The sequence below is a fragment of the Lates calcarifer genome, unplaced genomic scaffold, assembly GCF_001640805.2.
Source record: "Lates calcarifer isolate ASB-BC8 unplaced genomic scaffold, TLL_Latcal_v3 _unitig_1202_quiver_1434, whole genome shotgun sequence".
NCBI classification, from domain to species: Eukaryota; Metazoa; Chordata; class Actinopteri; family Centropomidae; genus Lates; species Lates calcarifer.
Window position 1 is genome coordinate 1 of NW_026115361.1, and position 18716 is coordinate 18716.

The 18716-nt window shown below is 40.0% G+C and overlaps 1 protein-coding gene and 1 long non-coding RNA gene across 2 annotated transcripts; both read left to right on the forward strand.

Moving 5' to 3' along the window:
* Positions 1-354: 354 nt before the first annotated feature.
* Positions 355-12653, forward strand: LOC108887070 (potassium voltage-gated channel subfamily H member 4; the record flags this gene model as incomplete). The annotated part of the gene is made up of 8 exons (XM_018682243.2): positions 355-554; positions 845-1094; positions 1188-1402; positions 6185-6223; positions 7112-7497; positions 8440-8531; positions 9380-9456; positions 10420-12653. Coding segments are annotated over 8 exons (2333 nt in total), but the record flags the coding sequence as incomplete, so codon positions are not given.
* A 3845-nt stretch (positions 12654-16498) lies between these two features.
* Positions 16499-17481, forward strand: LOC108887068 (uncharacterized). Its single transcript, XR_001961537.2, has 4 exons — positions 16499-16585; positions 16690-16770; positions 17011-17127; positions 17268-17481. It is a non-coding gene; the product is annotated as an uncharacterized LOC108887068 (long non-coding RNA).
* Positions 17482-18716: the final 1235 nt, after the last annotated feature.

The window sequence follows — 18716 nt, forward strand, 5'->3', positions numbered from 1 at the left end:
TACCAATAAACAGATCATTTTAGCTGAGGTGGCAATTATTGGTGCAACAACCCATAAGATAATTGTATGTGTGTTTGTTATTCCGACAGCTTGTCAGAACAGTGATATAAACGGAGCTGTATATTATTGTGGCACCTGTGTGGATCAATAAGCAGATAAATGGTAATGTGTAAATGATTGGGTAGTGATCATATAAAATTCTATTTATTTTAAAGAAGGAAAAATAAAAGTCACCATAGAAAGTAAATATTTCTTAAAATAAAATTGTATCTTTTTTACCTAGGAATACAAGTGCTCAGCCTTTATATTGTCTTTTACTGTCTTTAACACCATTTGTTTCTGTCTCTTACACAGCATTGATGCATGCTGTTGTCTTTGGTAATGTGACGGCCATCATCCAGCGTATGTACTCACGCCGTTCTCTCTACCACACACGTATGAAGGACCTAAAGGACTTCATCCGTGTCCACCGTCTGCCCCAGCAGCTCAAACAACGCATGCTGGAGTACTTCCAAACCACGTGGTCTGTCAACAATGGTATAGATGCCAATGAGGTAAGAGTCCCTTTCATTGTTGTCATGTAATACCTTTGTACACAGTGCTGTCTTCCCTCAAGGAACATAAAGGCAATGTTTTGAGAGCATTTGAGCAATAAAATCCGCTCTAAATCCATTCACAACCTTTTCCAACTGTAGTTGTTTATGATCTTGCACAAACATGGCTGCTGCTAAACCGTCAATTGACATCCTATTGAAATTCAAAAGAGGGTAACTGGTGGCAACAGAGTCCATTCCGTAATTACCAATCAGTGTCGCATCTCATTACATCTGTCACACATCCCCAGCTCTTGCACGACTTCCCTGATGAGCTGCGGGCTGACATCGCCATGCATCTGAATAAGGACATCCTCCAGCTGCCGGTCTTTAAGGGGGCCAGTCGTGGCTGCCTCCGCTCACTCTCACTCCATATAAAAACCTCCTTCTGCGTCCCTGGGGAGTACCTCATCCGGCAGGGCGATGCTCTGCATGCCAACTACTTTGTCTGCTCTGGGTCTCTGGAGGTGCTGAAAGACAGCATGGTGCTGGCTATATTAGGTTTGTATTGTATTGTTTTTAGCATTGTGTTTAAGGTGATTATTCAGCATAAAATAAAGGAAAGAAAGTGAATATTTATTGTTTTGATTTTAGGGAAAGGGGACCTGATCGGGTCTGACTTGCCTGGAACAGACCAGGTGATCAAGACCAATGCTGATGTGAAGGCCTTGACCTACTGTGACCTGCAGTATATCAGTGTACGAGGCCTGAGAGAGGTGCTGGAACTTTACCCTGAATATGCCAGCGTGTTTGCCTCTGACATCCACAACAATCTCACATATAACCTGCGTGAGGGCAGCCAGGACGAGGTAATAAATACACTCAGCCACACAAAACAGTTGCTGATTAAATGGGTTATTAGAGTTCCCTTTCTGTTTCTAGTCTACTAATTTCTAAACTCCTAACTATCAAAACTTGAATTCAGTATGCTTAAACCTGAGCCTACCAAATAAAATCAGAAATTCAACACATTTTCATTGCATTCTGTTCAACTGAGGCTGCTGTTGGTGGAGAAATTTGTATCTTTTCCTCTCACTGGTCATTGTAGCTTTGTATGAAATTAATACATGTTCTACATTCTACATTATTAGATTCCACATTGCAGTATAGCAGACTTTACACCCACACTTACATTTATCTAGTGAAATAGAGCATACAACATACCAAACACATTGTGCCCCCCTAGGAGCCTTTGTCACTCTCCTTGACATTTGTTCTGCCACAGCAACCAAAGGGCTGTTGGTGGCTTGATTGTCACGCCAGTTACCATGCGTGGGTGCCGCCTGTCAGGCAGCCGTATCGCTTCCCCGTCACCACCCCAAAGCGCAGCAGGATGACATTACACCCAGACACTGACCTCCTCTGAGTACAGCCTGTTACCCCTAACAGTTATTTAAGAAAGCATTATGTAAGGCAAGATAATCCTCTATCTGCAGAGAAAATGCACCTGTTGATGTTGTAGCCATGTTTTCAGGCGCTATTATATAATGTATTAAGAAAGATGCATCTTGAAATCTACAGAAACAGTGCAAAAAAGTTCAGTGGTTGTTTTGCATGGTATTTTGTTGAACTGTATGATCAAAACAAATTAATGCTGTGATGTCACTGATGTGTGACTGACAAAACCGACAAAGCTCCCCAAGGACTTTCTCGATCTCATCCTTATTGTCAGTCACAAACATTCTGTACTTGCCTCAAGCATTTGTCTTGGTTCCCACAGGCCTTTTCTATTGTTTGAAGGTTTTGTTATTTCTTTCATTGTGTTTGTTTAGTTTGGAACATGAAAGACAGGACATCTGTTCGGGCAGTGTTAATTACCAGATGTCTTTTTGTCAGTCAGGCTGAAGGAACACAGCTTCAAATGAGTTAATGAGGGCTTCAAAAACAGAATGATTATGTTTGAGGAGTGTCCTCCATAAAGAGACATCACTGATAAAATTTGTCACCTTATAGAATCCATGCATACATGACAGAAAAGAAAATTATTGTAGGAAAGTTAACTATCATAGGGTCTTTGTTTGGTGTATAGCTGCTATACATACATTTAGATTTAATCTAGATTCAAGCAGGCTTCTCCAAGGCGTGGCTGATCACGAGTGTTAGTTCTCTACTTCTCTTAGACCATCTGCTCAGAGTTTATGCTCAAGCACAAAGCCAGGGCACCGGCACCCCCCTGACAGGATGAAGGAGTGCACAGCTACCTGGCTGAGCTGCCAGGTCCCACAGACTCCTCACACACTCACACGCTCACACACACAAGGACACACACAAACATACTGGTCTCATCTACATCTTCACAGTGGGTGGTTTTAGGTGGGAGTCCTGTAGGATGGGAGGTCCTTTTACACTCAAGAGATACTTGAGAATTGTATGCTGGACTGTACAGTAATCAGTCAACTGCAGTGAAATATTGCCAAAGAAACAGATTGTAGGAATGCCTATTACAGTATAAGGTATCCAAAAGGGACTCCTTTGTCTTGTCTAAAAGGGAAAAACTCAGAGTGCCAGATGGAAAATGAGGATTTTTTGTCAGCTCTGTAATTTCATTTCTACTTTTTATTGTAGTGGTGTCAATTAAATTCTTTTCAATATGTGTTGATGAAGAACATACAAGTTTTGCAGCTATTTTTACTCAGCAAACTACAAACAGAAACAGAGACAAAAAGTTTTATTCTTTCTTTTTTGACACTCTAGTACTGGAAAAACCCTTCATACTACTTTCAAGTTGACTTTTCAGCTTGCTTTTTATAATTGAGCGTCTTAAATGGAGCAACTGAAATCTGCATTGGTATGGCTGCAGGAATTTTGCTCAGGAGTTGGTGCAGACTAAAAACAGAGCTAAAAGACAGTGAATAGACACACAACTCTGAATGAATTATCATGTTCCTCTGTACTCTGCCAGTTGTGTACATAACTGTTTGCTAGCAAGTTTGTCATATAAACTGAAAAGATAATACTATGTCAGTGTTGTGTTTGCCCCAAGTTACCCAAAAAAAAAAAAAAATCAATAGTTGCAGATTTAAGGTCAGGTTGAATGATTTGGTATGCACTCGGGATGTTGGCTTGTTTCTTAAGGGAGGAGAGATTTAGAGAGACGGAGTGACTGTGCTGTCCTGGGCAGAGTGGGAAGGTCACTACTCCACTGGGGAGCCAAATTTGTTGGACTATAATGACCATGTCGCCACAGGGAGAGTTAAGTAGTAAGTAGTCATGGGGGTGTGAAGAACAAGCTAGTTGGTCAGGAGTAATGGGGATGCAGCTCCCTTTGGACCCTCACATGACAATAAGTTTAACAAGGTTGATAAAGGCTGCCACTGGAAACCGCTGGTGGGGAGTGCAAGAACACTAGGGATAAACCAATTATCAGCCAGGCCAATTATCGACGCCGATATTCGGCATTTTGACGCATATCGGCATCTGCCTTTTTTTTTTTTTTATCCAATGGCCAATAAGAGATCAATTTAAAACTAGGTTATTTTGGCTCTGATGCAGCCGCGCCTCTCTGTCTGCAATCACTACTCTGCCTCCAGCATTGTCCCACCCACAGCACCATCTGACTGGTTACACAGAGCCACGGCACGGGTAACAGCAGTGAAAGCTGTGCATGCACAATGCTCACACACGGCAGAGAGGAGAAAAAGTTTTGCCGGGTGGAGAAGCTCCGGAGCAGATATATGTTTCTTTATTTACTGTAGAGAGCTATTTATTTGTTTAAGTTTTCATTTAACTTTATAAGACATGCTGCTGAGCCTGGGAGCTCCCTGCACTTTTTGTGTTGATTTTTAAAACAAAGATGTCTATTTTCTAAGATAAAAAAAATCTTTAACATGTTGCAAATCTGAAAAGCTGTTTAATAAACATATGCTTAAAGGCATTTAAATGAAGTTAAGTGTTGGAGGATTACTCAAAATTTTGACGCCAGTATTTTCACTTTTACTGCAAATGAATATCGGCTCCAAATATCTGTTATCGGCCTCCTTGACTACTAATAATCGGTTTTGGTATCGGCCCTGAAAAAATCGGTCTATCTCTAAAAAACACAGCAAGTTTATTTGCGATCTAGAAACAAAATGAGCTTGATGTTGCTGACATGTTGGATGTGATAAAAATACCAATCAGGAGTGCACTGAAGGAGTACAGAGAGGAGATGACAAAATGTCATAACTGTCCCAGATGACAATACCCTCAGATGAAATCAATGTCATTTCAAGTACATCCTTCCAGTACAATAGACAGCTCTCTTTCTGAGATATCCGAATAAACTCTACACTTGATTGGATGAATTTACACTCACTTGGCTGTCAGTGGTGTATACTTGTGATTTTTAAACTGTTCTGGAAACATTAAATGTGTCCCAAATTATATACTGTACCAACATCAGTTTTTGAATAAATTTGTGGTACCAATTCTCTACCTATAACACTTGGATTTAGATGGCTGACCACATAGTTTAGTTCTGTGTAAAAGTCTGCCATAGCTTGCTGATTTGCCCTCTTGTGTTTCATGGGTTGAGTTTTACGTAATCTCAGTCACTGTTTCCTGGACTTTCTGTACTCTCCTGAAACAAAAAAAGAGATCCCATGAAATGTATTCTGGATTTGTATGATATCTGGCACAATATTCACAACTAACATATTCTTCTGACTCTGCTCACCCTGTATCTGCTCTTACAAAATGTCATGCATGTGCAAACACAAGGTAGCACACAGGAAAAAGTCCCTCAATTAAGTCCTTGCAAACCCACTTTACTATGTGGGACACTTGTGGCATCAGTGCCCCATTACTTGATATTGATGTTCAATTAATGTCATTTGGCACTGATATTCCTGGCTGGCTAGTTAATCATTCCACGTCGCTCCAGGGTTAATTTTCCTTATGAGTAGAATTTGACTCAGATTTCTCCCCTTTGCCTCTCACATAACACAACTGTCTGAGGAGATGTTAAGATTCACAGCTAGAGTTTTAGATTTAATTTCCTCTCAGCTGTGATGATTTTTAAACTCAGTATTGTGCTTCAGTGAAGGATTAAATTTAATGTGTATCCTCAGTGAATTGGCTTCCTTGCATCAAAGAGCATCACTGGCACCAGACTGGTAGAGCGACAGACTGTGGCTTGTGTTGTCACATTAAGCTATGTTGTCACAAGCACTTTTTTCACACATGAGGGAAGGCTTCACACTACCACAGTTTCATTTGCCATCCAGCTGGTGATTATTCTAAATTGCTAGCAGTTTCTCCACACACTAACAGAAAGACAAACTTTTGCTGGAATCCCCCTGCAGTCAAGTGTGGAAAAAGGATCAGTTATGTGATTCAGCTTGTGTGGCAAAGGCTGTATTACTGACCAAGGTCATCTAAGTAGCGGCAAAAGGGAAAACAGTGGAAAAAAACAAAAACAAAAGAGAATTTTACACAGTTTTGTAAATCCAAAGATATCACTGAAATGAATTCATTTCTAAAGATGTTATTGCACGGCTCAGTTTTAATTTCATCAGTCAAAGATCTGATAAATAGGATATTAGGAAAATAAATACATTCTGCCTGTAGCTGTGTCTTTTGTAATCCCTGTTGCTTTCTTTTTATCGCTGCAGGGTCTGAACAGGTTTTCAAGGTCACCCAGGCTCTCCCATGTGAGTTCAGTCTAAATTCAGTCTTCTTCTCTCTGACGTGTCATTATTATTCCTTTTTTTAAGTTATGATAAATTCACCAAACCTGGTTGAGATTAGATATAGAACAGGGGAGACCATGGCATAACTGTGGTGAGAGGTGTACTTGTATCATGAGCTTAAGTTCTTGGTCTATAGCAGGCATGTGTCTGGTTTTCAAGGTAAAACCCCCAGTTTTTCTGGGACATACTGTAATACTGGTGAACACTGTGGGAGGGGTTGTACAAGGACTTCCCCTACAGGTTGAAACTCATTTGGAACAGAGTGAGCAGTCCCTAGAGTTAGCTCGCTAACTGGGTCAATAGCTCTCCTAATGGGAAACCTTTTGAACTACTTTTTTCACTACATACAGTATTCACCTCCCTATATCACCCTGCCTTATTTATCTATTATCATAGTACTGTTTACAGCACTCGCTTTCTTATTAAAAGTTGCATTTAGTGTAAAACTAATTGTTTTTACTCATAAGCACACAAGCAGCTACAGTTAGAGCGTAATATATTTGTAACAGGATTAAAGTAATGTGATTAAAATATCATCAGCTGCAGCTCATTAAAATGTAAATAACACATTAGTTACTCCTTATCAGCAGCTTTTAAAATAAATAGGTTGTTATGTGCCAGATTGCTCAGTAAATGTTTTGAGGGGGAAAGGTATTTTAGGTGGGATTTTAAGTTTGTCTGGTTTCCTAATATGATTCAATACTTTTTTTAGTATTCTTGTATTGTATTGTATTTTATTTCTTCTCTAATCTATTTTCATATTCTCAGGGCTTGTAGTTTGACAAATACAAATCAGGCAGTTTGAGCATGTAGTCATTAACACTGCATTTTATATTTTCTGTTTTACAGGAACCTAGACTTCCCCCTATCGTGGAAACCAAGGGTGATGACTCAGATGACTCCTTCCACCTCTCTCCAAACACTCGCTCTCGCCGCAACCTCCTGCTGCCCAGCTTCAGCAGCCCCGTCCGCCGCACGTCTCTGGGGAACCTCCTGGGGGACGAGTTGCGGCAGTTCAACGCCCTGCGACGCTGCCGCTCTCCCAATCTCAGCCGTGGCTTCCACGGGCAGAACTCGTCCCCTCAGCCACCGACCAAACGAGAGCACAGCACCCCCACATCAGCCCTGGCCCCAGCCTCAACATCAGGCCAGACAGAGTCAGGAGCTGAGCAAAGGCCTTCGAAGCTGCTCATCCCAACTGTGACCTGCTTTGGACCCCCAGACCTTAGTCCAAGGTAGGTCCAAGCAGAAATCAAGCAAAAACTCTTACCAGTCAGAATATGTGACTTTTCTTTTTAACTTCAGTAGCTAATATTGCAAAAAAAAAAAAAAAAAGTACACTGAGTGAGCAGAAAAATAAATAAAAATGCCTGTCTAATGTAATGCAATGCTATATATTCTAATAACATCATGCTATTAATAATTATTTAACTAGAATTTCTAGTCTAGTGTGACAACCTGATTCCTTTAAGGTGTAGGGTACCCAGCAAAGTCATTTACAAATCATAGAGTTCATTACAAACACCTGACGATAAACAGCCATTACAAATGATAAGCTTCACAAAGATAGTATTTGTTACATGACTGTTTTCTTGAATTGCAGTGTAAAGGGGTTTCTATGAAGGCAATACACAGACAGTTGTTTCCTTGTAACATATATGACATAAAATGAATTCCTTTTCTGTGCCGTCACAGACGTTATCTCACTGATCCCTGTAAAGCACATGATGTCTACTTACTCACTGTAGTTACGGAAGCCTTAAACGTCTGACATGATCCGAATAAGGTGTTGAAGTAACGGACACCTAAAGTCATGCTAGAGAAACCTGCATCATCTACTCAGTGTAAATGCAGTGTATTTGCATTGCATATTTCAGCAGATGTCACAGCATTTCATTACCAGAGCACCTTATCCTCCTGCCCCAACCATCTGTATTCATAATGTATCCCTAAGTCATCCAGTAAGTCCTAGATATGGGTAAGTGCTGGTTCAGAGAGCTCAGGTGTCCAACCCTCCAGACTGGGCTCTTCTCCTCATGTTCAAACCCACATGGGCCTCTGCCAGCCGCAGCTCTCATGGCACATTCCTGGGTCGTCTGCTGGCTCCAATGATAATTGAAAAAGTTCTACTGTTACATTAACTTCAGCTTCCCTCCTCCCTCCCTCCGTCCCACCAGGGTTGTAGACGGCATCGAAGACAATGGGCACACGTTCCATTTCAACGTGGAGCACAGTGGGCCTAAAGCCAGTACAGGAGGCAGTACCCGAGGTAAGCCAAACCGCCTCCAGCTGCGGGGGTCACCTGGGTGCCAGGTGGCTGGAGGTAAACTCGAAGAGTTCAAACAGTGGACACCACAATGCTGCCCTGCCTCCTTCTGGGGAAATATGAGAGTGCAGAGGAGTGAGTCCAAAGAGTAAGAGAACATGTTAAAGGACAACTGAGGTCAAAGCAGGGTGCTGATCATCTGACCTGAGCTTTTCCTCGTGATCACTATCATCCTAGGAAGAATATCAGGTTCTGTTGAGTTGAGGTCCAATTAATTTACTTAAGTATAATGAGTGCTTTGGCTACAGAGGCACAACAGTACACAGTATCAATCTATTTACAGTACAGCTTACTAAATATTAGAAGTGTTTTTAAAAACTGTGGTGTAGGATGCACCTCCTGATTTTTTATTTTTCGTTGCTGTTCTGACCATCCTACAACACCTCCCGAAGGAATGCCTGTTTTTTGTTGTGTTCTTTTCTAACGTGCCTCACTGATTCCACATACTTGCTGCTGTGGTCACAGTCATATTTAAAGACTTCACAAGCTTCCATCTTGTAGATCCCAATAAACCACAGCAACATCATATAGTCAAGACACTCTCTATTTATAAATCCATACAGGCATAATGGTAGATATAATATCATTAACGCTGTTCAATGAAGTAACTCTGCAATTGTTTAGTTAATACTGTATTTTTGTATACCTTTACTTAAATTAATTCATGTATACCATAACTTCATAACTTCATATTGATGCTGATAAATCCTCTGTGTGGTGTGTTGAGTTGTGTGCTACTAAGTCAGCTACTTTATTTTCCTCCTCCTGTTTTTTTTTTTTTTTTTTTCCAGATGCCACGCAGGCAAATGCCACTCTGTTGCTAGAGACAGAGGAGGTCAGGCAGAGCATCAGTCAGCTCAACCATAAGGTAAAGCACAGCCTCTTAACCTAAATTAAAATTGATCGGACCAAAGATAATCTAGCCTTTGGTTGAAATCCTTCCCAGACCCAAATCAACTTTGCTCCATATCCCTCTCCTCACCTTTCCTGTCTTCTGTTTGTAAAGTACTTTGGAAAGACTGAATATGAAATCCATGAGTAATGGATTGGAGTAGCAGTAATGCATTTGTAATGAGAAAAATACAACCTGCATTCTGTTTTGGCATTAAAATATGAATTCCTGTTTTGGTCTTTAGAAATGGGTTTACTTCAGAAAAATAAGAACAAAGTGGTATCTCAACCAATATCAGCCATGTTTGCATATTTATATTGGTTAATGTATAGTGAGATGTAGGCTCAGCTGCCCTGTTTCTCAGTGTGTTCCTGCATTTTAATCTGAATGTAAATAGAGCGGAAGCAGGTGCTATGAGAACATCCAGATGGGCTCAGGTAGGTGCTGTCTGAAGTTGATATTAATTAATCAGCAGGGCACTTCTGCAATGCAGAGGGTAGCCAGGAGTGCTGACTGGACAATCTGAAGAAAGAAGAAATTCTGATGACAGCCCAGGTCTACTTATGGCCCTTCTCTGGCCCCCTTTCCTTCTTGGTTCACTGACTTGTTCCCAGGTTTCTGTCTACTTTCTCCCCTATTTGCGTCAGTTACCTTAGCCTGTGTCCCTCTGGATTTCAATACTGTGCAAGAAGCCATTTCTTAGAGTCATAGAGGGGATTATAAATTGTTTGGTTCTCTTTTGGGAGGTCATCAGAAAATTATATCTGGACAAGACACTGAGATTAAACCTTGAAGATAGAAAGTGATTAATGTGTCACTCTGCTCGGGACTTAATTGGGTAGAATATTTCGAAACCGTTTCTGTGAACTTTACCACGTCTGCTGTGTAATGATAGAATATGCAAAGTATGCATAAATAAACTGTGTACTCTCCGCACAGATGGGCACATTAAACCAGGAAGTATCTGAGCTCACCAAGGGCCTGCACCACATGATGCACCTCCTCCAGGCTCACATATCCATGCATCACTACAAAGCCTCCCTCCCCTCATACCCTTATGGCATCCAAATGGTGTCGAGCCCTCCCACAGGCCCCAACGCTGGCATGTCGTTCAACCTAGCGTCAGCCTACCACCTCCATAACGATCCTGGGGGCCACGAAGGTCACAACCACCAAAATGTCCCACCCACTGGCCACTGGAGCTACAGTGGAGCTGCTGAAACCCGAACTGAGAGCCACCACCAGCCTCAGTCCGCCAGTCCGCCTGCTAACTCCTGCCCGCACCCCTCTCTAAACTCTGCGCCCAGGTTAGGCTCGTGTCATAGCTCTGAGAGCATGACCACACATCTGTGGACCAGCCCTTCACTCCTCAGCGTCAGCCCAGGCTTCCAGGGTGGAAGTCCAGGCATCACACCTCATGCTGGGCATGAAGACTCTGACAACAGACCTCTCAGTGCTAGTCCAACTACCATCAGCCAGTCCCAGCCCACTTTGTGCCTGCAGCCTCCCGGTGATAGTGATGACTACTCTTGCCTTTTGTCTGGTGCCCCCACAGGCAGGTCCACACACAGCCTGCTGGACCCATCACTGAGCTCTTACCCCCATCTCAACCTGCCCTCAGAGTCCCATCTCAACTTATCACAGACCTCACAAGAGAACATTTGTGTTCTGATGTCCACCCCAGCATCTCATAATCTGATCCACGACACCTCCATCTTCCAAAAGGAGGACTCACACCCCTCTATTCACCCTGTCTCTGCCTCTCCGCCCGCATTGCCCAGCCACCCTCTCGGATCCTCACTGGATTCAGGGTCGCCACGATTGGACGCTCTCGAGCCCGGTCTCCCACTGGGCGACCCATCTGCCATAGAACACACCAGTCTGGAGTGCCTACTGGGGAAAGGGAGCTCTATGGAGAGCCGGGACAGCGAGAGCGCATCGTCGCGAAGGTCCAGCATCGGCGTCCAGACACAGAGCACAGAGCAGTCGTGGTGCCTGGACCTCACTGATTGAACTGTACATGTTTCAGGGGCAGACTCAGCGACTTCACTGCAACTGGAAACAAAAGCAGCAGTTACTGAAATGCAACTTCTTACAGTGTTTAAACAGACTCTGCTGGAGATTGTCAATGTGTGCTGTATTTCCCCCTTTGAATTCTTGGGCTCTCATATTTGTCAAACTCCACGCAATCTACACCATTTCTATGCAAAAGCATGTCATTTGTGCATTATCTTGGCTTTACGGAAGTGTGTCTTTGAAAAAAAAAAAGCTCCACAGCAGTGGGTTCTAGTATATACTGTATATTTTTTCCAACATCCTCAGAGCAAATTTGCAGTTGATAAAAACCTGTTACCTTCTTGCATGGTAAAGTTGTTTATTCTTTTTCCTAAGGAAAAGGTTTCCAAATCAATATGTAAGCATTCTACATGAAAACCTGTTGATAGTGCACACAGATACTGTATTTATATGGCAGACAGGTCAGAGTGGTTGGATGTTTTAACACACAGAGGAACAAAAATGACACATGCTTCACTTTGCGCATAGAGAATAGAGTATGTGTATCACACAGCATAGATTGTTCATTGTTTTAAACTGAATGTTTTTCTCAGTTCAGCATTTTTTATTTGCAATTTCAGAGAGTTTTTGGACTATGAATATCTCATATCCAAACTCAAAGCAGTACACATTAAATAATTTATGATTTCACTTATAATTCCATTGAACATCTCCTTTTTATGCATCTCCTAAAGATCCTTCAGGAAATTTGAGTAAATTTACTATTTTCTCTTCACCAAGGCATTAAATACGATGCTGGGAAATAGGTTCAGTTGCTCTTCATGAAAAATAAAATAAATGAAGAAGGTACAAATATCTTTCTCAAGGATCTACAATTCTATAAACACAACATAGCTGCTGATAAATTAAAGATAAATAAAAATACACATTTAGTTCAAAAGTGGGTCTCATGAAATATTTAATACTGTTATTAATTTACAAAATGTGAATGCCTCCTGGGATAAAAACATGAGCTCGCAATACTCATACAATATTCAGAGTATTCAGGAACTTGATTGATTTCTCCTCGGCTGACAAAATAAAGAATGCAGAAAATTGCTCACTGTGTCCTTTACTGTGGTGTCACACTTTGTTTCTGCATTTTATTCTGAAAAACAAACATGATATAACGAGACCTTTTAATGTGTTCATCAGTGTTGTGCTGTGATTTGTGTTTGACAGGTTGTTGTCGATGACTCGAACTCCAAAGTGTTGTTGCATAAAGTCACATGTTCATTATGTTTAAAGGATTTTATGAAGTTTATGTAACAGGATACATTCACAAATTTAATAATATGAGAGTCTGATATCGTTTATAGGTAAAGATATAGTTCCACATAAAAGATCTCAGTCTGTAGTTGAGTTGATGTGATGGAAAATCAGTCTTTAAAAAAGTAAACTTTCCATGAAACTAGTTAGATTTGTAACAACTTGGTTTATATTTCAGATGACTTTCTGTTTTCTTTCTGCAACAGCATCATGATTACTGTGATAAAGCTAAGGTGGCATAATGAGGTTGACTGCCTCCTATTTGACTTATGGTTTGTTACTCTATAAAACTGCAGTGTAAATGTGTCGACAGTTAAAGAAAAGATTCCTCATCCCCCTATAATCCACCTCTTAACTTAGGATTCAGTGAAGCTGAGCTACAGGAGAAATGTAGATGATGAATAATGTGTGCTATTATTCATAAATTCAAGAAACAGAAGCACCAGTGTTAACAGTTATTTCTCACTTTGTCACTTAACTCTTTTTTGGGGGGGTTGTCCTTGTGATAAAAGCACAGCAGCTTTGTGACACTGAAAACCATAGTTAACCAAAAGTCTTTGAGAGCTTCCACCAAACTGAAAATGAGTAGGTTCTTTGAATTAATTTAATAACATCCCCTCACATGCGCTTTGATCAAATCCCAATAATTAAAGGAACAAAAACAAATGCATTCATTCACTGTAAAGAAGAAACTGTCAGTAACTTGAGTAAAATCTCTGGAAAGGACGTCACCAGCCGGCTTTCTTAAAAGAAAAGAGGATTTGCTGCTGTTGTTTTTCTCATTAGTGGCTGTGAAGTCAATGAGTTTTTGGTGACGGCTGCTTTATCCTTTTTTTCCCTTCTTTTTCTTTTTTTGGGGCTGATCTGTGTTGGTTCCCAATCCGATTACACAAGCTAGTGTACTTTATTTTTTGAATGTTTGTCGAGGAATTTAGCAGCAGGTTTGAAACACCTAATTTTACACCTTAATTTTAATGTAAAAATGTCTTTTCTTTTTTCATTCAGGGATTCAGGACAAACACAAGCAAACAATCGTGATTCATGTTTATTTTTGAGTTTGCCTCATGCCCACTGGCTCAGTTTCAACAGGCCTCTCCTGTTAACAGCACAGTTTGTCTTCTGTGAACCAAAAACTGAACCAAGCAGGTACAGTGCATCTTTCTGTGAACAAAAGAAAGAAAAAAAGATAGCATCATGTTTCCTCCTCATAATGGAGTTTATTATTACAGCATCTGATAATACATGAAATAGGTCAGAGCTTGTCTTGTTTGTTTTACTTGTAAGTTAAGTCTGGTGGTATAATTTTCATTGATTAATGATAAACTACTTTCCAAAGCATTTCTCATAATTCAGATATACAAGAGCTGTTTTCCTGGTGAAGGCGTGACAACAAAATTGGATAAAAAGGAAACCTGCAAAGTGACAGCACACATTTGAGGTATCAACACTTTAGCAGGACGATTTACCAGGTAGGACGTTTTTAGGTTTTTGAATATGTGGATTATAAGAGAGCTCCTAACAATAGTTTTTTAAAATGTAGAGTTTGATCTTCTCACTCTTTTTTCTTACACAGACTGGTGTCAGGAGACGTGACTCTGTGAAAACATGAAGCTTGTGATTCTCTCCCTCTTGGTGGTGCTGGTTGTCAGCCAGAGTGAGTAAACCTGTAAACCTGCAGTCTGTTTTACCCACAGTTAACTGACACTGCAGAGTCAGTTTGATTAAGATGGTGAACAAGATCTGTCCACCAAAAAAAAAAAAACATTTATACACATGTTGAGTAATATTTGGTTTCATGTCTGCGTCTTTTAAGGTTTCAGAGGTAAATGTTTGTGGAAGTAAAAAGTGTTATTTTGTTAACAGTGGTTGAACATGATGTGATTTTATTTTCCAGGTGAGGCCTTGAAGTGTAACTGTGGAGGCATTCGCAACTGTCCAGGAGGCCGTGTGGAGACCTGCTACGGTTCAGCCAACGTCTGTATCAGTGCTTTCTTGAACAATCCTGCAGGTGGTAAGTACAGACCTCTCCCTCAGTGCACTGTTTAATAAAGGAGAAAAACGTTTCCTGGACCAAGTCAGAGTTGTTACTTTCACTGAAAACTTGTAGAAGATGTCTAATAACCCATTCTGTCTTTTAACATGTCATCACAGCTCCAAGGCACTTCAAGGGTTGTTACCCACAACATGGCTGTGAGAGTATAAATCGTCTTGGTATTGGATCTGCCTTTTGCTGTTGGACTGATCTGTGCAACTGATAAATGAAAGTCATCACTGTGGCTGTAAAAACATCCTCTGATGTTATTGTTAAGTTGTCATGTATTATGCATTCTGGTGTTCTCATAATAAAGTTAAAGGATGTTATGAATTTTGCTGTCTTGAACTTTTTATGTCTCCTTATCATTTTATTTTACTTTCTCTCATCTTTCTCCTTCACATACTGTATGTACTTATGTGTCTTTATTGATAACTCTTAGTAAATGTTTAAATGGTATCACTGCAAATCTCAGACTGACTAAATCAAACACAAATGTGAGCGACTCACAATATTCCACTTATACAACATGAATGTTTTTGTTTGTTTGTTGAGGTTGCAATAATCAACAGGGTAGACCATGTTATCCAAGATTCACAAAGGTTTATTCTAAGATTGGACTCCATATGGACCAACGTACAGAAGTACACATTCCTTCCAAAAATAAGATGGAAAATGGTATTATATATCACAAACACAAAGTTGGTAGTATTTAATTTATCTTATGTAACATGTACAATACAGAAAACTCAGTAATGCAACAGATGTAATGTGTATAAGGTGTCCAAGTGACCAATTAGGCTTTTACATCCATGTGAAAACAACCTAACAAATGATTGATACAATATACTGAGGATTACAAACAGACTGTGTGCATGTCTGTGTGTGTCACATATGTCACATATTGTACATTTACACATGGTACCAAAGACATATAATGATATAAAATACAGCAAGGCCATAATCCAACTGGACTATGGTAGTTTGACAGTATTGAAAATGTAATTACATAAATTCAGGAATGGATATGATGAATGAGTCCCATAAAATAGACCATGAACAAGTACAATTTAAAGTCACATGACTTCCGGTCCTGTTTCCTGGACTCTGTGCTACACAGGGAGGGGGAGAGGAAATGGGATGTTGTTGCCAAATTTGATTTTAAAATTGTTAAAATATCTGCTTACCTATTTCATCCGATTGTTAAAATGTCCAACACCAGCTGAGCTTTAGATACTTTGTTGATTATTCACTTGGAACATACAGGTTGTAAATTGGCTGGTCTGCACTCTTCATTTGTTTGTTAGCTAGACCTGCTTAGCAAGCTAGCTGCTAACTACTGATCTGTGGTGGGCTAGCAACTCGGCTAGGTAGCTAGCTCACTAGGCAGCAAGTGTTTAACAAAACTACTTTCAGAGTGAGTGCAGACTTTTAATAAGTCATTCATTTACATGATCTGTTGATCTTGAATTTCACCATCCATTTAAATTTCAACTGTAACTCAATAAAGTTATTCATGTTGTGTATTGTGTAGTATTATTCTTTTTTCTATTGCTTTGCTTCATTCACAATTTCCTCATCATAATTTTACTTTGTTTATCTGATCCTCAAAGCTGTAATGGTGTGTTTTCCAGAGTTAATGATAGACTGGATTTTCATCAATTGCGCAATAAAACCAGATAAAAAGGAAACCTGCAAAGTGACAGCGCACATTTGAGGTATCAACACTTGAGCAGGACGATTTACCAGGTAGGACGTGTTTAGGTTTTTGAATATGTGGATTATAAGAGAGCTCCTAACAATAGTTTTTTAAAATGTAGAGTTTGATCTTCTCACTCTTTTTTCTTACACAGACTGGTGTCAGGAGACGTGACTCTGTGAAAACATGAAGCTTGTGATTCTCTCCCTCTTGGTGGTGCTGGTTGTCAGCCAGAGTGAGTAAACCTGTAAACCTGCAGTCTGTTTTACCCACAGTTAACTGACACTGCAGAGTCAGTTTGATTAAGATGGTGAACAAGATCTGTCCACCAAAAAAAAAAAAACATTTATACACATGTTGAGTAATATTTGGTTTCACGTCTGCGTCTTTTAAGGTTTCAGAGGTAAATGTTTGTGGAAGTAAAAAGTGTTATTTTGTTAACAGTGGTTGAACATGATGTGATTTTATTTTCCAGGTGAGGCCTTGAAGTGTAACTGTGGAGGCATTCGCAACTGTCCAGGAGGCCGTGTGGAGACCTGCTACGGTTCAGACAGTGTCTGTATCAGTGCTTTCTTGAACAATCCTGCAGGTGGTAAGTACAGACCTCTCCCTCAGTGCACTGTTCAATAAAGGAGAAAAACGTTTCCTGGACCAAGTCAGAGTTGTTACTTTCACTGAAAACTTGTAGAAGATGTCTAATAACCCATTCTGTCTTTTAACATGTCATCACAGCTCCAAGGCACTTCAAGGGTTGTTACCCACAACATGGCTGTGAGAGTATAAATCGTCTTGGTATTGGATCTGCCTCTTGCTGCAGGACTGATCTGTGCAACTGATAAATGAATGTCATCACTGTGGCTGTAAAAACATCCTCTGATGTTATTGTTAAGTTGTCATGTATTGTGCATTCTGGTGTTCTCATAATAAAGTTAAAGGATGTTATGAATTTTGTTGTTTTTCACTTTTTATGTCACCTCACTTTATCACATCAGGTTCTGCTCCCAGGACTCTGTGCTGCACAGGGAAGAGGAGAGGAAATGGGATTTGATTTTAAAATGTTCCTACAAAAATAACTGCATATTTCATATGATTGTTGAAATCACCAACACACAGCTGCAACCCACCAGTTATAGCTAATGGCAGTCACCAGGCACTTTTATTGTGAGTGAATTAAAAATATATGTGGCTTATCATTGGCAAATCAGTGCTATGGTGTGTTTTCTTAAAGTTAATGATATACTGGATTTGGATCAATTTTGCAGCAAAGCCAGATAAAGAGGAAGCCTCCAAACTGACAACACACACCAACACTCAAGTAGGACAATTTACTAGGATATGTTTAAGTTTTTGAATATGTGGATTTATTTTTTATTTTATTTTTTTAATGTTTGGTCATCTTACTCTTTTTTCATACAGAGACTGGTGTTAGGTGTTACATTGTGAAAACATGAAGCCTGTGATTCTCTCGCTCTTAGTTGTGCTGGTTGTCATTCAGAGTGAGTAAACCTGTAAACCTGCCCTTTCTGTCCACCAAAAAAACAGTTTATATACCTGTAAATTAATATTAGGGTGGGGCTTTTAGAGATTCTAGAGGTAAATGACAATCATTACTGGCAATGAAAATGCAGGGTTAATTTGAATGCAAATCAAAAAAAAAAAAAAAAAAAAAAAAATCTCCTGGACCAAGTCAGAGTCATCTAAGGGCCACATGAACATGGCTAACTGCGATATTGTGCAGCTTTCTCTTGTATGTGCCAAGTACTGCAAGACTGATTTGTGCAAGGAATAAATGAACTTTGTGCAGTTCAACTTCCAATGAATGAAAAGTACACTGCAGTGTAGTGTGTAGGCTACTGCATAATTGTCATAAGAAAGATTAATCAGTTGCAGTGTTGGTGCTTTTTCATTTTCATTTCATATTTAAAAAAAAAAACCCACTCTACAAATACTTTTAGTGGGTAAAAAAATAATAATAAAGTTTTAATAAAGGACAAATAAAATATATTGAAGGCTATTTGGCAAATAACAGGTGTATTTTAACAGTTTTGTATTTCAGTATTTTCTTTTCTTCAGCACCATCAGTCATACTTCCCCTGTTCTTGAAGAGACAGTCTTCCTTTAGTTTATTATTGGTAGAGAATTGACTTTTGACATGCAGGTCCTGCTGAGTTTTCTCTTTCT